This window comes from Lissotriton helveticus, chromosome 2_1 (genome assembly GCF_964261635.1).
Source record: "Lissotriton helveticus chromosome 2_1, aLisHel1.1, whole genome shotgun sequence".
In the NCBI taxonomy this organism is placed as follows: domain Eukaryota; kingdom Metazoa; phylum Chordata; class Amphibia; order Caudata; family Salamandridae; genus Lissotriton; species Lissotriton helveticus.
The window spans coordinates 355,965,516-355,987,669 of NC_136059.1; the positions used below are offsets into that span (position 1 = coordinate 355,965,516).

At 47.2% G+C, this 22,154-nt stretch overlaps 1 protein-coding gene across 14 annotated transcripts in view; it reads left to right on the plus strand.

Annotated features, from left to right (window-relative positions):
- NIPBL (NIPBL cohesin loading factor) overlaps nt 1-22,154 on the plus strand; it is a 1,942,504-nt gene that overhangs the window by 1,169,898 nt on the left and 750,452 nt on the right. For all 14 annotated transcript variants that reach the window (XM_078674965.1, XM_078674957.1, XM_078674966.1 and 11 more), the window contains one exon: nt 4,896-4,985. In XM_078674965.1, coding sequence (XP_078531091.1) covers nt 4,896-4,985 — 90 coding nt within the window. The remainder of the gene's footprint in view (nt 1-4,895; nt 4,986-22,154) is intronic.

Genomic DNA, 22,154 nt, shown 5'->3' on the forward strand with positions numbered 1-22,154 from the left:
ATTTTGAGACCTGCTTTAGACAAAACCTCCTCCGGATAACCTCTTTCCCTGAACCTATCCAACATTTTTTCTTGTTCAGTAACATATCCTTCATCACTGCTGCAGTTCCTCCTGGCCCTCAGTAGCTCACCATACGGAATACTCCATTTTAGAGGATAAGGGTGGGCACTGAGGGCATGGAGCAAACTATTGCCAGCCGTGTCCTTCCTATGGAGTTTAGAAACAAGATTTCCCTCAACCACTCTAATTTCTGTGTCGAGGAACTCCACGCACTGATGTTATATGTCAGGTGGATATTATAATTGTTCACATTGAGTTTCTCAATAAACAAGATAGCTTCCTCCTCTGTCCCATCCCAGATGAGGAACAGATCATCAATATACCTGATTCATGTGGTTACCTTGGCTAGCTCAGTTGTAAGGTTTGCATCCCTCCCAATTTCCTCCTCCCATTTTCCCAGAAAGAGTTTCGCAAAACTGGGAGCAAATGCTGAACCCATGGCCGCCCAACGTATCTGCTTATACATGACGCCGTCGAACATAAAGATATTATTTCTAAAACATATCTTCATCATTTCGATGAGCATGCAAGTATGTTCCAAAAAACAGGTATCTCTGTTTCTGAGAAAATGAAAACTTGCTTCCATACCCTGTACATGATTAATGATCGTGTACAGGGCATTAACATCCATGGTAATGAGTAGGGACCCCTCCACCCATTGTAGACTATTGATTTTATTCAAGAAATCTGTGGTATCCCTGATGTATGTAGGTAACCCACGGACAAATTCCCTCAAAAAATGATCAATATATTGGGAGAGATTTTCGTTAGCACTGTCTATTGATGAAATAATGGGCCTACCTGGAGGGACCCTAGCGTTTTTGTGAACCTTAGGCAAAAGGTAAATGATAGGCAGCTTAGGACAATCCTTTTTAAGGAAACAATATTCTTGCCAAGATAACAAGCCATCATTACGCCATTCATTCAACTTTTCCCACGTTTCAAGTACACTGTCACTGTAATTCGTCATGGTACATTTAGCATAGAAATTGGTCGTGTCTAATTGTCTTAAAGCCTCTTTTATATACATCTCCTTTCCCCATAGGACAATGTTTCCACCTTTGTCTGATGGTCTTAGTATGAGGTTTTTGTCTTCGGCAAGTTCAAAGAGAAATTTTCTCTGTTCGCCAGAGAGATTCCTGTCTTTATGACGCCATAGTTCTTTTGTGTGTTTAAGTTTAGTCAGGTCTTTTATGACAACCTCATGAAATGTATCAATGGCGTCATGAGGCATGATAGGGCAAAACACAGATTTTGGTTTAAATGAAGTGCAGGCTGCCCTATCAGTTCTAAATTCATCATGTCCATCATCATATGCAGTGCCCTGATTACTGGGGATAATATCTCTTATTGACAGATTCAGGTCCTTTTCTTCCAGCATTTCAAATATTTCCTCTACATCATCTACATTAGCAGAGTTTCTTCCTTGTTTAAAGAAATGCCATTTCTTTAGTTTAACCTTTCTAACAAATTTGAAAATATCCACCCTAGTATTGGCATAATCAAATGTTTCAGTTGGACAGAAACTGAGGCCTAGGCAAAGTGTTTATTTTTCTTTAAAGGTTAGGGTACGTGAAGACAAATTTATAACTGTTTTATTTACCGTTTGTTCGTCCAGGGTTATTTTCTGTTCTTGTAACCACTTTTTTTGTTGTTGTTTCCCACTGGTTTTTTGGTCTTTTCTTCTCCTCTGCTGGAGCTTGAGTCGTCTCTTGTATGATCTCCCCTGCCTTTTCCTCTTCCCCTTGGTCTGCCTCGTGTCGAGTTCTTCTTGAACACTGGAGTTTCTTCTGGTACTTTTTTTCGTCTTGTCCTTAGTACACGGAACTCCTCTAAAAAATTAGCCGGTCTTGTGGTTATTTCAAATTCAGAAGATGTACTCGTCTGTCTAGACGCATCTGTAGTCGCTCCTGGTGTCTGTGTTTCTTCTTTAGTAGCGACGTTGGCTGCTGGTTGTTTTTGTGAGCCAGTCTGGTTGTATAAGTAATCATATTTAGGACTGTATATATATATATATATATATCTGTATATATATATATATATGTATATGTGTATATGTATATATTTATGATAATTTTTTTATATATATATATATATATATATATGTATGCGTTTTCTATAAAGTAGTGTATATAGATATATTTTTGATAATTTTGGTAATTTTGGTATTTTTAATATCTATATTCATGTGTAATTAATTATGTACAGAGAATGAAGATGTATTTGATTTTACATGTCAACGTATGTGGGATCTAAGCAATTGGGCACTATGCCCTCAATTATGTTTCAAATTGGCTATACGGTGAAACGAAATGTATATGCACTGTTCACTTTAAATGCAGCCTCATCTGCCGCGCCCCTATTTGGATTATTTAAACCCTTGTCTGTTTCACTGCATGTCATGTGATCAAGCCTCGTTTGGGAGGCGAAACGCGTCATGGCGGATGGCTGGCAAAAATTTGCACAATAAATCACCAAAGAATTAGCACGAATTCTGGGCTTACTTGCGTTATTCTTCTCTGGAGAGGAATGGTTGTGAATAACGGTTTTGTTATATATATATATATATATATATATATATATATATATATATATATATATATATATATATATATGTGTGTATATATATATATGTGTGTGTGTGTATATATATATATGTGTGTATATATATATATATATATATATGTGTGTATATGTATATATATATATATGTGTGTATATGTATATATATGTGTGTATATGTATATATATATGTGTGTATATGTATATATATATATGTGTGTATATGTATATATATGTTGTGTATATGTATATATATATGTGTGTATATGTGTGTATATGTATATGTTTGTATGTATATGTCACAGCCAGTATGCTTCCAAGCAATACGCGCACTCAGGAGTAAGGATGCTCAATTTTATTCCTTAGGAAACCTTACGCGTTTCGACACCAGTTGTGCCTTGATCACACGTTAACCAAATGACATATTGACACATTTAAATAAAGTTAAGTCAAACAAACATAGATAGCGATGAGGTGACAAAGACAGGTGGCTTACAAATGAACGTGAATATGTCGGCCATTTTGGAGTGGTAAACAAATCAAGGTAAGTGATATGAGCTATATACAAATCCTTGTTGTGTACTTTTACCTAAATGTAGGTGAAACATATACTACAAAAAAGTGAATCTCCCATTCTACATTCTACAATAGGAAATTGTACTTGTTGCGGCAAGTGCCAAAGCATGAACGCTGTCTAAAAATAATATGGCACTTGTGTATCAAAAGTGACCACACCGGCAGCGTCCACGATCTGGTGTTTAATTCATGGGTCATGCATTCGGTCTAGCGCCCGGTAAAGATCTCTTACAGAATCTACCCTGCTGATACGCAAGGATAGTAATAACCGCCAACTGTTACGTTACTGTCTCTATACTTGTAGTTAATCCTTTCATGTTAACAACCAGGCCAAAAGATATTCCTTGTAAAGAAGTAACCAGCAATATTGAACCTCATCACCTCACAGTATAAACAACTAATAAAGCCAAAAACTGTCAAAAGTGCAAAAAGTGAAAATCTTATCTCTATGTGGTGAAGTGATCTTCACCGAAGAAAAGGGTAGGGAAGAGTGAAGTGCATTAAAAAAATTTGATGTCTCCCTTCCTTTCCTCCTGAAAGAAACATATAAACATACTGTTAAAATTTCATACAATTAAATATTATGTTACATCAAATTCTAAACAGATTTTTACAGTACAACTGAAATTTTGGCAGCTAAGAACTACCAGGTCGGAATTCTACAGAATTACCTTAATAGAGCAGGAATTATGTTGGTATGTGTTAGTCTGTTTTTAAGCTACTCTTCATGTAGATGAGTTTCCAATTCCGCATCTAAGTTGTGGCCTCCTGGGAATCTAGTTTCCAATTCTATAATCCATTTGGACTCCCTCTTTCTAAGTGCCAATTCTCGGTTGCCGCCCCTTCTGCCTATGTTGACTTGTTCTAGTGCAAAGAACCTAAGCAGTGAGTTTTTTCGATTGATGGTATTCTCGAAAGTGTCTGGCTACCGGGTAGCGGACATCTGAATGTGTCACTGCTCTCAAATGTTCCTGGATACGTTTTTTAACCATGCATCTAGTACTGCCTACGTACATATGTATATATGTTTATATGTATATATATATATATATATATATATATATGTGTGTGTGTGTTTATATGTATATATGTGTGTGTGTGTTTATATGTATATATGTGTGTGTGTGTTTATATGTATATATGTGTGTGTGTGTTTATATGTATATATGTGTGTGTGTGTTTATATGTATATATGTGTGTGTGTGTTTATATGTATATATGTGTGTGTGTTTATATGTATATATGTGTTTGTGTTTATATGTATATATGTATATATGTTTATATGTTTGTATATTTATATATGTATATATGTTTGTATATTTATATATGTATATGTTTATATGTATGTATATGGATATGTATATATATATATGTTTATATGTATGTATATGTGTATGGATATGTATGGATATGTATATATGTATGGATATGTATGTATTTATATATATATATATATATATATAATGTATGTATATATATTTTCTATATACTCCGGGATCCCGCACGTGGGCAAGGATTATTCACAGATTAGGATTAGGACTATGAGTATACTCCTGGATGAGAACTAGGATTACAGGTATGTAACTAATCCATCTCTCTCTCATAGGCATTCTGAGGAAATGTTTAAAGGCTACATATAAGATGTATACTTGACTTGATATATTTGATCTTACTTGTGTGATCTTTAATATTTACAGGGAACAAGATGCAAGGACGAAATACAGCAGCTTCAAAAGCTTCTGCTAGATTATTTGGAGGAAAACACAGAGACGGATCCCTCATTAGTGGTGGGTGTTTAATTGTTCATAGTTTATTTGGGGAGGGGGACTAATTTCAAACTATTTCCGCTGTAAGTTATATGCAGAATCCGCAAAAACTGGAAATTATTGTGCAACAGGTCATATGCAACCTAAATATTATCTTTTCAGGCAATTGTTTTTCAGAAATTGGAAATTCAGAGCCATTTACTCTTATTTCGTCTGTAATTAGTCATATCCGATAGATATCTAGCTGCAGATTCCATACCTTTGAATTTCTCATGCATCAGAATGGATCCAGAAGCTTTTTCTTCAAGCAAAATACCCCTGCATGCCAGTAGGTGGTGTCGGTCGGCTCCAGGTGGCATCGTAGTGATGTCCAAGTCACCTATTTAGGCACCACCTTGGCTCGCTGATGTCTGTTCTTTTCTTTCCGCGCCTGTCAAAGGCTGATCTGTGAAGAGAGCTACCCTCAGTCACTTTTTCACTGAATTTTCCGACTTTTTGTCCACCCCTTTTTGGTGTGTAGATTTTTTCCACATGTCAAGAAAGACTTCTGTGTTCAAGAGGTTTTGCTCCTTTCACTGCGCCATGTCTGTGACGGATCAACTCCTGGTTTGCCTGCGGTGCCTGGAGTGTGACCACAACTCAGTAATGCTCCAACTGCTGGGCCATGGCTCCGAAGGCTTTGAGGGAGGGGTCCCTAAAGCTACTTGCAACCTGGCAGTCGACATCTTGTGTCGAACGACTCCTCAGAGATCTCATTCCCGGTTGAGATGATGGTCGTGGCGCTGCTCCAGGAGTCCCACATCGTCTAAGTCCTACTAAAAATCATCCGGACACTCGGGTAAGAGGCACAAATAGCACACACTTCGAATTCTCCCCATCCGTCGGCCGACGTGATGGAAGAGCCTCCGCATTCTAGGCCTCCTGCTTAGGAACCTGAGCCTGGGTCGTTTTAGGGCCTTTCCAATTTTCATTGGGTCAGAACGACCTCTGCCCAACTTTGAGAATTTTATGCAACCATGCGCCTCATTTTTGGGCGACCTGACCCCACCTGCGCAACTAGGAACAGAAGATTTGGAAGGGCCGCTGAACCCTTTAGAGAACCAGCCTTATCAGGAACTAGACTGGTATGAGGAAGTGGAAGTGGCCAGCAGCCTGGATACCTCTCTAGATTCTGGCCTGCTTTCTCCCCCTGACGTGGCCATAGAGGAAAGAGTTGTAGGAGAGTGGGTTTCTGTTGCAGTAACCCCCCCCCCCCCCACACACACTTTTTGCTAGACCACTGATGCACTTTCACTTGATGTGCCCTGGGTCCCTGGTAATCACGTTTCCAGGGCCTGTGTTCTTTACCCAAAACTAACCCAATTTGCATCTCTGGCCACAGGTCTGCCCCTGGTAAATGGTACCACAGGTACCAAGGGCACTGTGACCAGGGAAGACCTCTAAGGGCTGCAGCACTTATTGTCCAACCCTTAGAGGCCCTGTACCTTTACACATACGCACACTGCCTTTGAAGGCTGCATGTCTTGGTGCAGAACAAAGTGAAGAGTTGTCATGGCACCCATCCCTGTGTGCCATGCCTACAACCCACTGCCCTGGCATTGATCAGTCACCCCTCTAGCTGGGTGCCCTATGCCCATTCTTAGTCGTAAGTGCAGTGCTGCCATTAAGAGTATAAGGTGCTAGGAGCTTGTCATTTCGAACTCCATGGCGCCATAATGGCTACACTGAAAACTGAGAAGTTTGGTATCAAACTTCTCAGCACTTTAAACCCGCACTGATGCCAGTGTGAGATTTAATGGAAAGTGCACACAGGGCATCTTAGAGATGCCCCCTGAAAAACGACCAGCCTCTAGTGGGTTCCCTGACTGATACACACCAGCCTGCCACCATGAGACATGTTTCTGGACCCCTAGGGTGGGAGCCTTCGCTTCCTGATCCCAGAAACAAAGCCTTTCTTGGGCGGAGGTGTTCACATCTGTGGCAGGGGAGCTTCAAATGCCTGGCAGCCTTTGTAATGCGCCCCCCAACGCCTCCTGCTATCAGGAGCAGGCCCCCTTCCTGTCTCCCCTCCTTTTCGGGGGGGAGGGGGAGGCAGGCGGAAAAAAATAACCAGCCCAGAAGGTGTGCCCTCCTCTGCCAACTCCACCTTTCAGGTGGGGAGGCGAGGTGAAGCTCACTCTTCAGTGCCCTCCGTCTTGCAGATGGCAGGCACTCCCCAATCAGGATTAGGGATTGTGCGCTCTCCCTCACGTGGGGTGAACACACCAATAAGGTAGTCACCCTAAGGGCAGTAGCCCATTGGCTACGGACCTCGAGACCACTAAAATGCCCCCTAAATACAGTATCTGATAGACTACTAGCTGCAGAATCCTTAACGTAGAATTATCCCCGGGCGTGAGACAGGACCTGGAATTTTTTTGCCACAGCATCCTTGCGCGCCGGATGGGGGCGGCAGCACGCGACTCTGCCCTGGCTTTGTCAGCGTACGTGACGTCAGCGAGGTCACATAAGTGGGGCGCGCCTACGTCAGTTTTTTCTTTTCTGCGTGCAACGCGGATCCGGGTCCTGCTCCTGGCCCATTTCAGGCCTTTCCCTTTCGCTTGTTGCGTGTGTGTGGGAATAGTGTGCGAATGCCTTTGGGCTTTAAGATGTGCGCATCTTGTGCGCGCCAGATGTCGGTGACGGCTCCTCACCCCATCTGCATGTGGTGTTTGGGACACCACAACTCCACTGATTGTGAGGTGTGCCAGCAGATGAAACAGAAGTCCCGGCGGGAGAGCCGGATATAACTTCTTTCAGCCTGCATGTCCAGGTCGGCGTCGTCACCACCCCCGGCCCCTGCGGAGAGTTTCAGGAATCACCGCCTCTGTCTTCAACATAGTCTTTCTCCCAATCCCCAAGAGCGTCGCTCACCTGTCTGTAAGTGTCGCAGTTTGACCATGAGGGTTGGTTCCCGGCCTGTTGGGGGCACGGGAACTCCGCGGGTGGTGTGTCCCCGCTTTTCATTCCCCTTTGCACCATTTCCCGGTGTGGGGGCGTCTAGAACCCAGATGGAGACATAAGGCCAGGCCTCGCTGGCTTCTCCTCCTCCTCCCCCCCTCCTGGGGCGTCTGCCGATTTCTTGTTGTGTGCGTGGCCCTCCGCGGCGGCGCCGGGAGCTCCGACCCTGGCGACGACTGGCTCAGATCCAGGTTCGGAGGATGTGGTGCCGTTTGGCTGCGGCCCTATGGGGGTCCCTCCTTTGAACCACGGCTCCTCTACTTCTCCGCCAACTCCTGCAGGAGTCCCTGTGGTGTCGCGGGATGTCGCCGCGGCTCGGGTCGCATCCCTGAGTCCCCCTCGGCCTTTGAGACAGGCAGTGGCCTCATCCGAGGCCGAGGTGACGCCGCTTAGGCGCCGGCATCTGCTGGCCCTGATGGCGCCACAGGGACTGGCGGAGGGCCCTTCTCATCCCGTCATGGGCCGAGACTGGCGGGGGACCCCTCGTCCCTCCCGGATAACTCTCGCCCCTCCACGCGGGCAACTGCCTCGGAGGTCGGGTCGACGCCTTTCCGGTGCAGTTTCCTCTGTGCTTCAGCCTAGCCCCGGTCTCCTGCGACGTACGCTCTGACGGAGGTCGTTCCGGCATCTCCCCTGGCTCCGGACGACGATGTCCTGCCTCAGATTGCGGACTCTACGGCTCCAGGCCGACGTCTTCGGATGCCTCCTCTTCTCCAGAGGTTTGGCACTTGCTGATTTCCTCTTCGCCGCTGCCGCGTTGTGGCTTTTTCCCCGACTTCATCTAGGGACGGCTCCACGCCGTCACTGCGGTCGCTGTCTTTGCTGGAGGTGCCACACTCCTTGGTTCCTCTTCCTCCTTTTACGGACCTGGCCCTTCCTTCCTCCGGTTTGCTTGGGGGACGGCTGCCTTAGCTTGCAGATGTCACCTACGGAGGAGCTGCTTTCTCCACCGCAGGGCCCTACGGAGGCGGTTGCTGCCTTTGCTCGCTCTGTTTCCATGGCTGTGGGAATCTTGCGCATGGGTAATCCAGCTGCCCATTTCCCTGCAGATCATCTTCTGGAGGTACTCCATCTTGGTTCTGGTGGTAGGGAGCTGCTGCTTCCCTTTGAGGGTTCGCGCCATTCTTCTATTCTGGGGGCTTGGGGCCGCCCTCCACAGGGGACCCGTTGCCCCAGCACCTTCTGCACTCCCACCATCCCGCGCTGCGTGATCCGGTGTGTCTTTCCCTCCACCTTTCTACCAGGGGCCCTCTTTTGCAGAATGCCTTCCCCTCTCTGCCACCGCTGTTGTCTCCCCGTCATGGGAGGCCAGCTGGCTTGACTCCTGTAATGTGTTCGCCTCCACCAGTGCGGCTCTGCGGGCTCTTAACACTCTGTGTGTTTTGGCTAAGCCCACTTCTTGTTTGTGGGACTCGGTGGAGTCCCTTATGTCTGCCACTTCTCTGAAGGGTGCCTGTGTTGATTTGCGGCACCATTGGTTGTATGGCCGGGAGCTGGCGGTGTTTATTCTTCGCTCCGCTCTGGACATCTCAAAGGTGCTCGGTCGTGCCATGGCTTCTTCGGTCGCACTTCGGCGACAGGCCTGGCTTCGGGATAGTGTGTTACCAGAGAACGGCTGATGGACCTTCCTTTCGATGGTGGTCTTTTGTTACACACCCCTACGTACTCGGCCATTCAGAGGTTCTTGGCGGGGCTTTGTCCTTCCCCTCCCCATCCTCCTCCTTCTCCCCCTCCTCCCCCTCAGTGACCTGTGAGTTGATCTGGTTTTCGGAAGGTGTTCTTACGTTGGGGCGGGTCGCCCCGGTTGTGTGATCTGTGTGATTACTGTTCATTTTAGTCCTTCTACTTCGGACTATGGTGCTGTTGGCTGCTTGCCGGCCCTTTTTTAAATATGTTTTTGGCTTTTGCTACGCTGTGTTAGCCCTGGGACTATGCCTTCTGTTATTCTTATTAGCTGATTTGCAAGCCGTCTGCCGGTTCTCCGCAGGTCTTTCTGTTGTCCTCTGCTGCAGAATGTTTTTCCCTAAGAGGGTTCCCATGTCTTGGGACGTGACATGCCCTATGTGGGGTAAAGGTAGCTATTATATAGCTGGGGAGGTGTGGTCGCCTTTCGGGTCTCTGCTCTCCGTGGCTTTACGGTATATTGCAGGTGTGATCCTCTTGCTGAAAGTTTTGGGTCGGCTTGAGTTGTCTTTCTCCGTGGGTCGCTGCATTGTTGGCCTTGTTTGACCTGCTGTCTGCAGCCTTGCGTCATGGCTCTGCCTAGTTCCACTTCTTTTTGGGCCGTGTGTGTAGACTCCTCCCTTGGGGGTATGTCCGGGCCCTTCTTGGCCTACCTGGTGTCTGTCTTCATCTGGCTTGCCCTAAGTGCACTGTTCTGTGGTGTTCTCTGCATCTGGCCGTGTATGCTGGTGCCGACTGACTGTTTTTATGCACCATTATGCCTCCTGGCACTTTAGCGGGACAGTCCTCCTTGCCTTGTCCGCTTCTTCCAGTGGGCCCTGCCTTTAGTTCTACCTCTCCACCCTAGAGGTTGAGCTGGTTCTTGAGTTCCTTGTCCCTCTTCGGGCGCAGTCTGTCCCTGCGGGATGTTGGGCGGTTCTCCCTGGGTGTCCTTGGGCTACCCTTTCTGCTTCCGCCTGCCTTATTGTTGCAGACGCCTGTTTGTCTGGCCTGTTGCCTTCTGGCTGTGTTAGGCTTGGCTGCCCAGTTCACTGGGCGAGTTCCTGGTGGGGGGGCTTGCCTTTTTCTCTACCTCTTCTCCTTGGAGTCTCTAGGTTGCTCTTCTTCTTAGGTGCTCCTCTTCCTTGTTTGGGCCTTGGGGCTCCTTGGAGAGGTTCTTGATACCTTGAAGGGGTGTGGGGCGCTCTGGCCTCCTTTCGCCTTGCCCTCGTTTCTCCTGCTGATGGAAGGCGGGCTGCCTCTCTTCTTCTCTTCCCGCATCCCCTCTGGGGTTGGTGGTCTTCTAGGTGTAGGGGTTCCCCTTGCCTGGGTGGACAGGGCTCTTTTAACTGTGGGCTTAGTCCCCTGTGGGACCCTCAATTATGTCCAGGCTGTTGGGGTCCTCTTGCAGACCCTCCTTCCCCTAGGGTATGGCTAGGGTATCTATTCTACGTTAAGGAATCTGCGGCTAGTAGTCTCTATCAGATGTACGAGTTACTTACCTTCGGTAACGATGTATCTGGTAGAGACGATTCTAGCCGCAGATTCCTTCACGGCCCCCCTTCCTCCCCGTTCTGCAAGGACCTTTGGCTTGGTCTTCTGTATTCGCCTCCCTGTGGGTGGCTATGTCTTCAGTGAGTGCATTCTGTCACTCTTTCTGACAGGCTGTTAGTCCTGTTTATTTGTTCCTTTCCTCCCTTTTTTTGGCACATTGGAGGATGGGTTTAAAGGTACTTCTGTGCCCTTGTGCTCTAGTTTCCCCAGGGTGGCGCCTACCTTCTACCCCCTCCCCACCCCCGTCCCCCTTTTATTACTAGAGGCTCTGGCCCCTTTGCTATCTTCTAGGTTGGGGTCTTTTGCCAAGGCCTCTGCCCCTGTTCCTTATAGGGGTTGTCACATTCTGTGTTGGGGCTGTCTTGGAGTCTTGTCGTGCCTTTTTTTCATATATTCTTTGTCTCCAGGGGGGCTTATCTCTGTACTGGCAGGGTTGCTGTTCAGGGCTGTGCTCTGTTCTTTCTTCTTTCCCTGCCTTTGAGTGCTGCAGTGTCGGGCACTGCTCCTTATGGTGTTGTTCCTCACCATTCCTTTTTCCAATTGTTCTGCTCTTTCGCACACTGTTCCTATACTCTCACAGTTTTGTCTGATGGCTCGCGTTGTGTCGCGGAAAAGATCTCCAAAGAAAACTGGCGTAGGCGCACCGGGGTGGGACTTATGTGACCTCGCTGACGTCACGTTCGCGGACAACGCCAAGGCGGAGTCGCGTGATGCCGGCACGCATGGATGCTGTGGCAAAATGTTTTCGGATCCAGTCTCACGCCTGGGGATAATTCTACGTTAAGGAATCTGCGGCTAGAATCGTCTCTACCAGATACATTGTTACCGAAGGTAAGTAGCTCGTACATTTAAGGGGCAGCCCTGAACCAAGAAGGCAGATACCCACAACCTAAGAAGAAGAAAGGATGAAAAGACACCCAGCAGAAAAGACTGCATAGAACAACTGACTTGGCCCTAGCCCTACGGCCCGTCTATAGTTTCCAGAGATCCTGCACCCAAAAAGTCTTGTCCTGCAGCCAGCGACCTCCAGACCCCCTGGGAGGACTGACTGCCTTCAACAAAGACCGGATCTCCTGTGAACAGCAGCTCTGTTCAGAAAAAACAGCAAAGAAACACTCTGAACCTTTTGAGCAGCGAGGTCCCCCAGTGGTCCAGAGTAAAAGTCCAGAGTACAAGTCCACCATTGGTTGACAACGTTGCCTGCAGCCTCTGCATGGAGAAACTCGCCCCCCGCCCAAAAAACGCGAGTGGCCCAGTAAGGTGAAAGCCGACCTCAGACACCCCTGCATCCAGCCACCCTGCGCCCTGGAGAAAAGAACCAGAGGTTCAGCTACGTCCCTGAGCCCTCGAACTTCCCTGCCCAGCTGTGGATTCCTCCCGGAAGTCTTCCTAGACTGAGCCTGCAGCTGAAAACCAAAACCGAAAATCCCCACTGAAAACGGGGCACCCAACACCAAAACTGCACCCAGCCGCCGCTGTGGGTACACTTTGTGTGCTAAGTCGGATCCCCCATTGCCCTGAGCCTAACAGGAGCTTGGCTCCCACAACCTTGTGGCCTACTCGTCAGCAGCCACCAACCGGAGGCCCCCTACCCCCCTGTTGGATAACATTGGCCCTCAGCACTCTGCACCCGGCTGCCCTAGTGCCGCTGAGGGTGTAACTAGAGTACATCCTTGACCGTGGGGGCCCCTGAGTCGACCCCCAGAACCTCAGCTCCCACTTCCAAATACTAACCTCAAAACCGATAACACTATTTCCCTCCATAGGATAGCATCGACTGTGTGTGTTGCAAAGTCATCCTGTGCCCTGGGCACCCCCCCCCCCCCCAACTTTTTCCTTACTGGAACTTTATTTAGTATTTTTTGGGAGTTTTATATAACGCTGACCAGACCCGTGGGTATCGAAGCGCTTAACAACATAGTTTCGGGATAGATAAACATATTAGAACAGTCCTCAGGTAAGAAGTTAGGTAGTCCAAAGAGTGCTGAGGTTTATAGAGGTAGGGTAGAGTCCAGAGGTAGCCTTCTTGAATGCTAAATTTCAGTAGACCGAAGAAGTTCGGCAGTCCAAGAGTGGAGAGTCTTCTAGAGGTAGTGGTAGAGTCCTGAGGTAGTCTAGTTGAATGCTGAAATTGAGGTAGACCGAAGGCGTCATTAATAAAGTGCGCAATTAGTCCTGAGGCGGGTTGAGGGGGATGTGAGCAGTGTAAAGTCGAAGAGCACCTGCGTCAGAGGTTGCGTGGCAATCCATTCGGGAGGGCGCGGTTCAGCTTGACCCTGGGCTCTGTTTAACCTGGCCCAGGGCCAGTGCCAAACTGAAAGGAACACATTAGAATACAGTTAAGACACCCAACATACACTAGGGTACACTATGGTATGGTGGGGTACCCATGTAATTGGCATGACTTACCCCATAAGCCCCTAGTATATAATTGGACATGGGATTGAAACTACCTAGAAGCCCCCAGTATCCTGGGGCATGGCAGTTTAGAGGCCAGCAGATTTTCTGCACCAGCATGTGTGCAGTGCTGAAGCCAGTTTAAAAGCAGCACTGGTTGCCAGACTGCTTTTAAACCTTAAATTGTGCCTAAACTCGACTTTGGGGGTAGGTGCACTTAAAAATGAAAAACCTACAATGTTGTAGCATATTATGGCCCCTCAGCGTCTCCCCTAGGTATCCCATGGGTGGGGGGGGGTCAGTTATCTATAAGGTACGCCCTTATAAAATGAGTGTTCGAGGCATGTGGGCTGCTGAATTCATATCTGTGCATGGATCGCTGCCTAGTGTTGGGTCCGGATGATTGCACATTGTTGTCCTGGAAGAGTCTTCGAAGTATCACGAGATAGGTGGCTCCTCCCTCGGACTACAGTGCGCATGGGCATCCTCTCCATCCTCAGATTGTTTTTTTCCGCCATTGGGTTCGGATGTGCTTTCCTTTACTCGAAGTTCGGAATGGAAAAATTTTATTCTAAAAGGCCAAAAGGCCTTAGAGTTCGTCGGTATTGTTTCGATCGGTGTAGAGAAACTTTGGTTGAGTTATCCAGCTTCGGACGTCTAATTGGGCCGCAGGGCCTTCTCGACGCCACGTGGACCGGTCGTCGATGGAAAGGACTCCTTTCAAAAGATGCCCTCAATGTAACGCTAAATTCCCACATACAGACAAACACCCTTATGTAATAGATGTCTATCCCCAGATCATAACGAAGACGACTGCCTAGCCTGTGCCCAGTTTCGATCCTAGAAGACGATCAGGACTCGAAGGGCCGCTAGGTTAATAATGCAGCAATCAGCGCCGGAGCCTGAAAATATCTTCGACGAAGGAGAACTTGTCGAAGCCGAAGAATCGGAGGGACAGTACGATCAAGACTCAGAGCATGAATCCGATTACTACGTCGACGACGAAGAAGACATCGTCGAGGTAGGAGACGACGATCAAGGGATTGGAGCTGTCGATGACGACTCCAGTGACGAAGCGGGGCGAATCGTGAGTACACCGCCCCACAAAAACATTGCATCGGTTCCAAAGGCTCAGGTCGCGGCATCGCCGGAAGTCCTTAGCCAAGATCTCAATACAGATTCTATAGCCCCGCATTCCAGCTCGGCTAAGAATATTCAAAAACAGCCATCTCATAAACAACAGCAAAAACTGTTGGTATCGAAACCAAAAACAGCGTAACCGAAACTGATAGACAATACAGTCTTCGGACCGAACTACGTAGACCCATCGGAGTCGAACAGAAAGGTCACAGAGCCGAAAGCCAACGTGCCTCCACAAACTCCGAAACCGAAGGCCGTCGACCCGATCAAATCGGCTCCGACTGCAAATAAAACGAAAGGGGTTCTTCAAGAAGGCCTCGATCCCAAAAGGGCTGTCGAACCTAAAGAGAAAGTCGACAAGCCAAAAGTAGTTCCATCGAAAAATATCGAGCCGAAGCCAAGCAATCCAAAGAAGGGCATCGAGCCGAAAAGTCAAGGCATCGGCCCGAAACAGCAGCTTTCGAAGACGCCTCAACTTCAAAAGGGGACGATCGAGCCGACTAGAAACGTCGAACCGATCAAAACGTCAGCTCCGAAAAAACAAACAGCCCAAACACACAGTTGGACTGCCAAAGCCTTTGGAACCAATTAAATTTGGACTTCCAACTCACATTGACAAAACGCAAAAAACTCTTGTGACGTCAAAACTGGCCGACCCGAAGAACAGTGTCGGACCGAAAGAATTAAAAACAAAGGCATCAGTACAAAAGACAAAAACTGCTGAAGAGGAGATCTTATACCCAGACCCCACAGCAGAGGAACAGTCAAAACTCTATATTGACCCTAAGACTGGCAAAGTTACTGTCTACAAAAGGAAAGTCAGACCAGTATCCAGTAAAGACTCCTATACTATCCCACTAAAGAAGAAATGGGACTGTGCTACTTCCCCTATTCTATTTGAGCCTAACCCATACACATATTCACCTACACACTCCGAAGAAGAGGTACTTCAGGAGAACAATGAGGAATACAATTACCCAGTAGACCCTGACCCAGATACCCAGCCACAACCATGGGTGGAATCAGTAGACCCTTATAGCTCTACACCCATTCCAGATACACCTGCATACCCTGCTAAGCCTTCCCCTACAGAGGATACGGCTGCATTTAATGCACTAATAGAAAGAGCAGCCCTCCATCACAATGTAGAGATGCACGCAGACCCCATTAAAGAAGATTTCCTTTTTGACACCTTTGCTACATCAGAAAGGTCTGCAAAAACTTTACCTATGTTGAAGGGGGTCCTTAAACATGCATGAGACATATTCAAGGAAACAACTAGAGCAAGGGTAATTAACCCTAGAATAGAGAGAAAATACAGACCAGCACCATTAGACCCCACATATATTAAGGGGCAACTGCCTCTGGATTCATTGGTTGTATCCAATGCACGTAAACGCGCAAACTCTCAAACAGGAGAAGCTCCTCCTCCAGACAGTCGAAAATTCTTGAGGCTTCCGGCAACAGGGTAGCTGCACAAGCAGCAAACACATGGCGTATTGCAAATACGCAAGCCCTGCTAGCTAGGTACGACAGGGCACACTATGACACATTAGAAACACTTCTACAGCATTTACCTGAACCTTACAAAGAACGGCTGAGGACCTAGTAGAGGAGGGAAAATTAATAACTAATGCCTCCATTAAATGTGCCTTAGACGTTGCAGACACAGCTGCCAGGTCAATTAACACCAGCGTCCTGCTCAGAAGACATGCGTGGCTTCGCATCTCAGGCTTCAAAAATGAAGTTCAGTCCACTATATTAAATCAGCCAGTGAATCCAGAATTCTTGTTTGGTCCAGCTGTCGACAACATTCTGGACAAAATGAAGGACACTGAGACTGCTAAGTCGATGGGAGCCTTACAGTCCCAACAACATAGGGGCTCCTTTCGTAGCTCCAATTACAGAGGAGCTGCGAGAGGTACCTTGTCACAGCACAGCTCAAACTACAAGGGGAACACGCAAACCACCTACAACAAAAACAATAATAGGTGGTTACCGAGGCAATAGCAACAAGGGCAGAGGGAGAGGAGGTAATACCACCAGATCCTCTGCCAACACCAAGCAGTGACTTCTTGTAGCTACCCCCAGACCATACAACACCGGTCGGGGGACGACTACAACAGTTCCTACCTGCCTGGCAAAACATCACCACAGACAGGTGGGTAATACAAATGATCCAAAATGGCTATTGCCTAGAGCTCATCTCCACACCGCCCGACATACCACCCGTACACCGTTCCCTGTCCACCGAACATCTCAACCTATTGCAGCAAGAGGCTATCAGTATGCTGCAAAAAGGAGCCATAGAACCAGTACCAATACAACATCAGGGTACAGGGGTATACTCTCTATACTTCCTAATCCCCAAAAAAGACAGGTCTCTCAGACCAATATTGGACCTCGGGCCCCTAAATCAATACATTCTATCAGAGCATTTCCATATGCTCACTCTACAACAGGTCTTACCACTGCTACAGCAGGGAGACTTCCTCGCAACTTTAGACCTCAAAGATGCATACTTCCATATACCTATACACCCAGCTCACAGGAAGTATCTCAGATTCACAATACAAGGTCAGCACTACCAATTCAAAGTCCTTCCTGTTGGTGTGACAACAGCCCCACGGGTGTTCACAAAATGCCTAGCGACAGTAGCTGCACATCTAAGAAGACAGCATATTCATGTCTACCCGTACCTGGACGACTGGCTAATACAAGCAAAGTCGGCCCAGCAATGTGCCAGCCACATGGCTTGCACCATTCATCTCCTACACAGTCTAGACTTCTCGCTGAACTACCCAAAATCTCACCTACAGCCGTCCCATGTACAGCAATACCTGGGAGCAACAGTAGATACTCTAGCAGCAAAAGCATACCCAAGCACGGCAAGGATCAACTGTATGCAAATGCTCATCCAAAAGTTCAAGCCACAACACTCGCTCCCTGCACGATTGTTTATGCAACTCATAGGCATGATGGCTTTGTGCATATTCATAGTCCCTCACGCACGACTACATATGCGCCCGCTACAACAGTGCCTAGCACAACAATGGAACCAGGCTCAAGGACAATTGAAAGACCTAGTGTTGGTAACCAGTCGTGCATACAACTCTCTGCATTGGTGGAATCCACAAAACCTTTGCAAAGGTCGACTGTTCCAAGAGCCTGTACCACAGATAGTCATGACGCCGGACGCATCCCTGTTAGGATGGGGAGCCCATGTCCTTCAGTACACAGTGCAAGGCCTATGGACAGTACATGAAAAGAAAATGCACATCAACTTACTAGAACTGATGGCAGTTTTTCTAGCACTGAAAGCATTCAAAATACATTTGTGCAACAAGACTGTGTTGATCCGGACGGACAACATGACAGCTAGAGCGGCACCCCTGCTGTAAGGTGGTTGACGCGCGTTGTTTGAACTGTGTTGGAACTGTGTGGGAGAGACTCCGTTTACACTCCTAGTGTGGCAGTGATTTAAAAACTGTTTAATCGTATTTCTACTCTCTGGGTCATTGTATTTTATCTGCACCTCGTGCTATCGTGCGATTTAATGTTTGTTTGCTTTTAAAAATAAAACATCACTTGTATTTTGCAAATTGCAGTGAATACGACCGCAATTGAATTTTAATCTTACCGTGTACCATCTGCTGGTCCCCGGTCCGCCACGGCTTGTGCCGGTTGCTGCGGAGGGACACTCAGCAACGGAACACTCAGCAGCGTCATCAGTGCTGCCCCGCCCCTTCCTCCTACATATTTCCCTCCATAGCGCGGACGCGCGCAGCGGCGCGCCAAAGGCAAGCCCGTCTGCGCCTGTCCGTGCCAGGACGCCGCCCACCGCACGGACCCCTGCCTTTTTGCTCTGCTGTTTAGCGGTAAGCATTTTTTTACGAGGCATCATACTCTATTATTCTCGGGAGGAACTACTCGCACTCAATCCTAGATATCTGCCACATGTACTTAAAACTCATGCTACGCAGAGCACACTGAAGGATAGCACGTTTAAAACCAGTACTTCTTCTGTGCCCCTACTTAGTTCTGATTGCTCTGTCTTTACTAACGCGATTACGAACAAAGGATGTACCCATATATCAGCTTTATATCTTAACACTAGATCCATTCCCAAGCATGCCCGTGAGGTTTGGAGCCTCTTAGATATAGAGCGACCTGACATCTGTTTCTTCACTGAAACGTGGCTACATAGCCAAGCTTCGCCTGATGTGGCTATCACTTTTCCCCAGGACTATCATCTTATCAGGCAGGATAGAGAGGGTAGGAGAGGCGGAGGTGTTGTGGTGGCGGCCAGATCTCCCATCTCCATTACCTTGCTTGAATCTTTTGTCACTCCTATGCTTGAAATATTAATAGTTAACATCTTGCATAACAAAACGTCACTGGGGAGGGCTGCCTTAGTTTATAGACCTCCGAAGGACAAAACTAAATTTGCCAATGTTCTTCTTGACACTATAGCCTCCCATGTATTGGCCACAGATAATTTTATCTTGGTAGGCGATTTTAATTACCATGCAGAACTCCCCCTTGATGAAGATAGTTGCAACCTATTCTCAACTCTAGAAACGCTATCTTTATCTCAAAAAGTCACTGGACCCACGCACCAAGCAGGGCACACGCTTGATGTGCTCTTCACCAATCTCCCTAGCCTCAACTGGGAGTCTCCATTACCTATGACGTGGACTGATCACCACCTTGTAAAGTTTAGCTTTTTGAAACCTACTGACTCTAGGCCATTTTATCGTTCTGACCCCAAATTAATACGACTTGGCGTAAGTTGACCTTAGAAGCATTTTCATCTGCCTTTATACCTCCTAACCTACAGGTAACAAACATCAACTTAACCGCAGTCCAGTTAGAAGCTTCAATTAGGGCTACCTTAGTCATTATTATACCTGAAACCACAGTCAAGGTGAAATCAATAGCATCACCTTGGTTTACGGATGAACTCAAAGCAGATAAATCCGCTAGCAGATCGGCGGAAAGGCTGTGGAGAAAGACCGGAACACCTGCAAATCGGCTGAAATACAAACAGGTTCATGCTAACTACCTGAAAAAAATAAAAGCTGCTAAATCCGCCTATCTCACTTTCAGGATTAACAAAGCCGCCCACTCGAGTAAGGAACTATATAAAATAGTTGATGAGTTCACCTCCCCGCAGGTGGAGCAGTCGGCATTTCTGCCCACTGCTCAGTGGGTTGACTCACTTGCAGCCTATCTTGATAATAAAATGAAGACTATCTATTCGACATTTGCTGCATCTACACCAGATATCCATCTAATTGGAGAGGCCCCTCCCTGTCACTCCCCCACCTCAAGCCACATTCAGTCCCCTTCCTTTTTTGAATTTGAGCCCACTACCACTGCGGAAGTGTTAGAAACCCTTTTGAAGGTGAAATCTGGTTCTCCTACAGATTCCTTGGTCCCGCATAGGTGTAATAAGATCTTTCCGTCACTCATTAGCTCCCTTACCAACATTTTTAATGCTTCATTTGGCCTGGCTCTGTTGCCTAGTTGCTGGAAGGTGGCCCAGATCAAGCCCATTTAAAAAAAAATCTAACAGCGACCCTACTATCCTATCTAACTATAGGCCGATCTCGCTGTTGCCTTACTTCAGTAAGGTGCTGGAACATCTTGTCAATAAGCGAGTCAACTTTTATAGAGGAACAGGGTCTCCTCGATCCCTTGCAGTCGGGGTTCCGGGCCGCCCTCGGGACCGAGACTGCAGTGATGGAGGTAGTGGACAATATTCGCCTCACTCTTGATAGAGGTGAGTCTGCTGTTCTTATCCTGTTGGATTTATCGGCTGCCTTTGACACCGTCTCCCACAGTATTCTTCATCAACGACTCTGGGAGATTGGTGTCAGAGGCAAAGCCCGTGCCTGGTTTGAGCGTTATCTGACAGGCCGGCACACCTATGTAAAGGTAGACACTCTGGAATCCAGCAAGATCCCCCTTTCCGTAGGAGTTCCCCAGGGATCAATTCTAAGTCCCCTGCTTTTTAATCTCTATCTTTCCCCTCTGGCTAACATAATAAAATCTTTTGGCTTCTCTACAGTGTCATATGCAGATGACACGCAGGTGTTGATTACTTGCAGTTTGGACTTTCTTGATACTCGTTCCAGATTTCAGAAATGTGTGATCGCGATAAAGGACTGGATGAGTACCAACAAACTCCAGCTGAATTGTAGCAAGACAGAGATAATGCTGTTTGGTAAGGCCAAGCAGATATGGACACAAGATTGGTGGCCGCAAGATATGGGACTCTGTCCAGAGCCCAAAGAAGTGGTACGTGACCTGGGAATCATGATTGAACCCACTCTTTCTATGAAGTCCCACGTCAATCTGGTGTCTCGTACCTGTTATGGCTTTCTGCGCAGGCTGCGTAAAATATTTAAATGGCTCCCCCTTGAATCTAGGAAACCCCTGATTCAGGGACTTATTATTAGTCGTCTCGACTATGGTAATGCTTTGTTTGCCTCTATAAATGAGGGTCTGTTGGCCAAGTTACAAACGGTGCAGAACACCGCAGCCCGTTTGGTGCTTGGCCTGTCCCCCAGGTCACCATCTTTGCCCAGTCTCAGGGAATTACACTGGCTCCCTGTGCGCCAAAGAAGCCATTTTAAGATACTGAGTATCGTCCATAAACTTCTTACGGGAACAGGTCCTTCCTATCTTGCTAAGAAACTCATCTGGTATAATCCTTCCAGAGTCTTAAGATCCAGTTCTAAACGTCTCCTGGTCCAGCCTAGGGCCAGGACCACGAGAAACGGCTGCCGGGCTTTCTCTTACATTTCCCCCCTACTCTGGAACAAACTGCCCCCTCATCTGTCGTCCATATCCAATCACTCGGCCTTTCGGAGGGGCTTGAAAACATGGCTCTTTCCTAACTAACCAGTGTCACCTTTTTAATTCATGGTTGTCGTCTCTTTCTGCCTAGCGCCTTGAGACCTTTTTGGTGAATCGTGCGCTATATAAGAACTTATGACTTATGACAGCAATGTATTACATACAGAAGCAGGGAGGAACACACTCTCCACAACTATCACACCTTGCTCAAAGCATGTAGAAGTGGGCCATTCAAAGAAACATTTTTCTCATGGCGGAACACCTCCCAGGCAAACACAATCAAATAGCGGATCTGCTTAGCAGACACAGTCAACAGATGCACGAGTGGGAGATTCATCCCAAAGTGCTACAACCATACTTCCAACAGTGGGGACAACCAGACATAGACCTGTTCGCCACAAAGGAAAACGCAAAATGCCAGTACTTTGCCGCCAGGTTCCCACATCCGCAGTCGCAGGGAAATGCGATATGGATGAACTGGTCAGGCAGATTTGCGTGCGCTTTTCCCCCAGCACCACTGATACCGCTGGTGGCACGCAAACTACGCCAGCATCCAATGACACTAATCCTAGT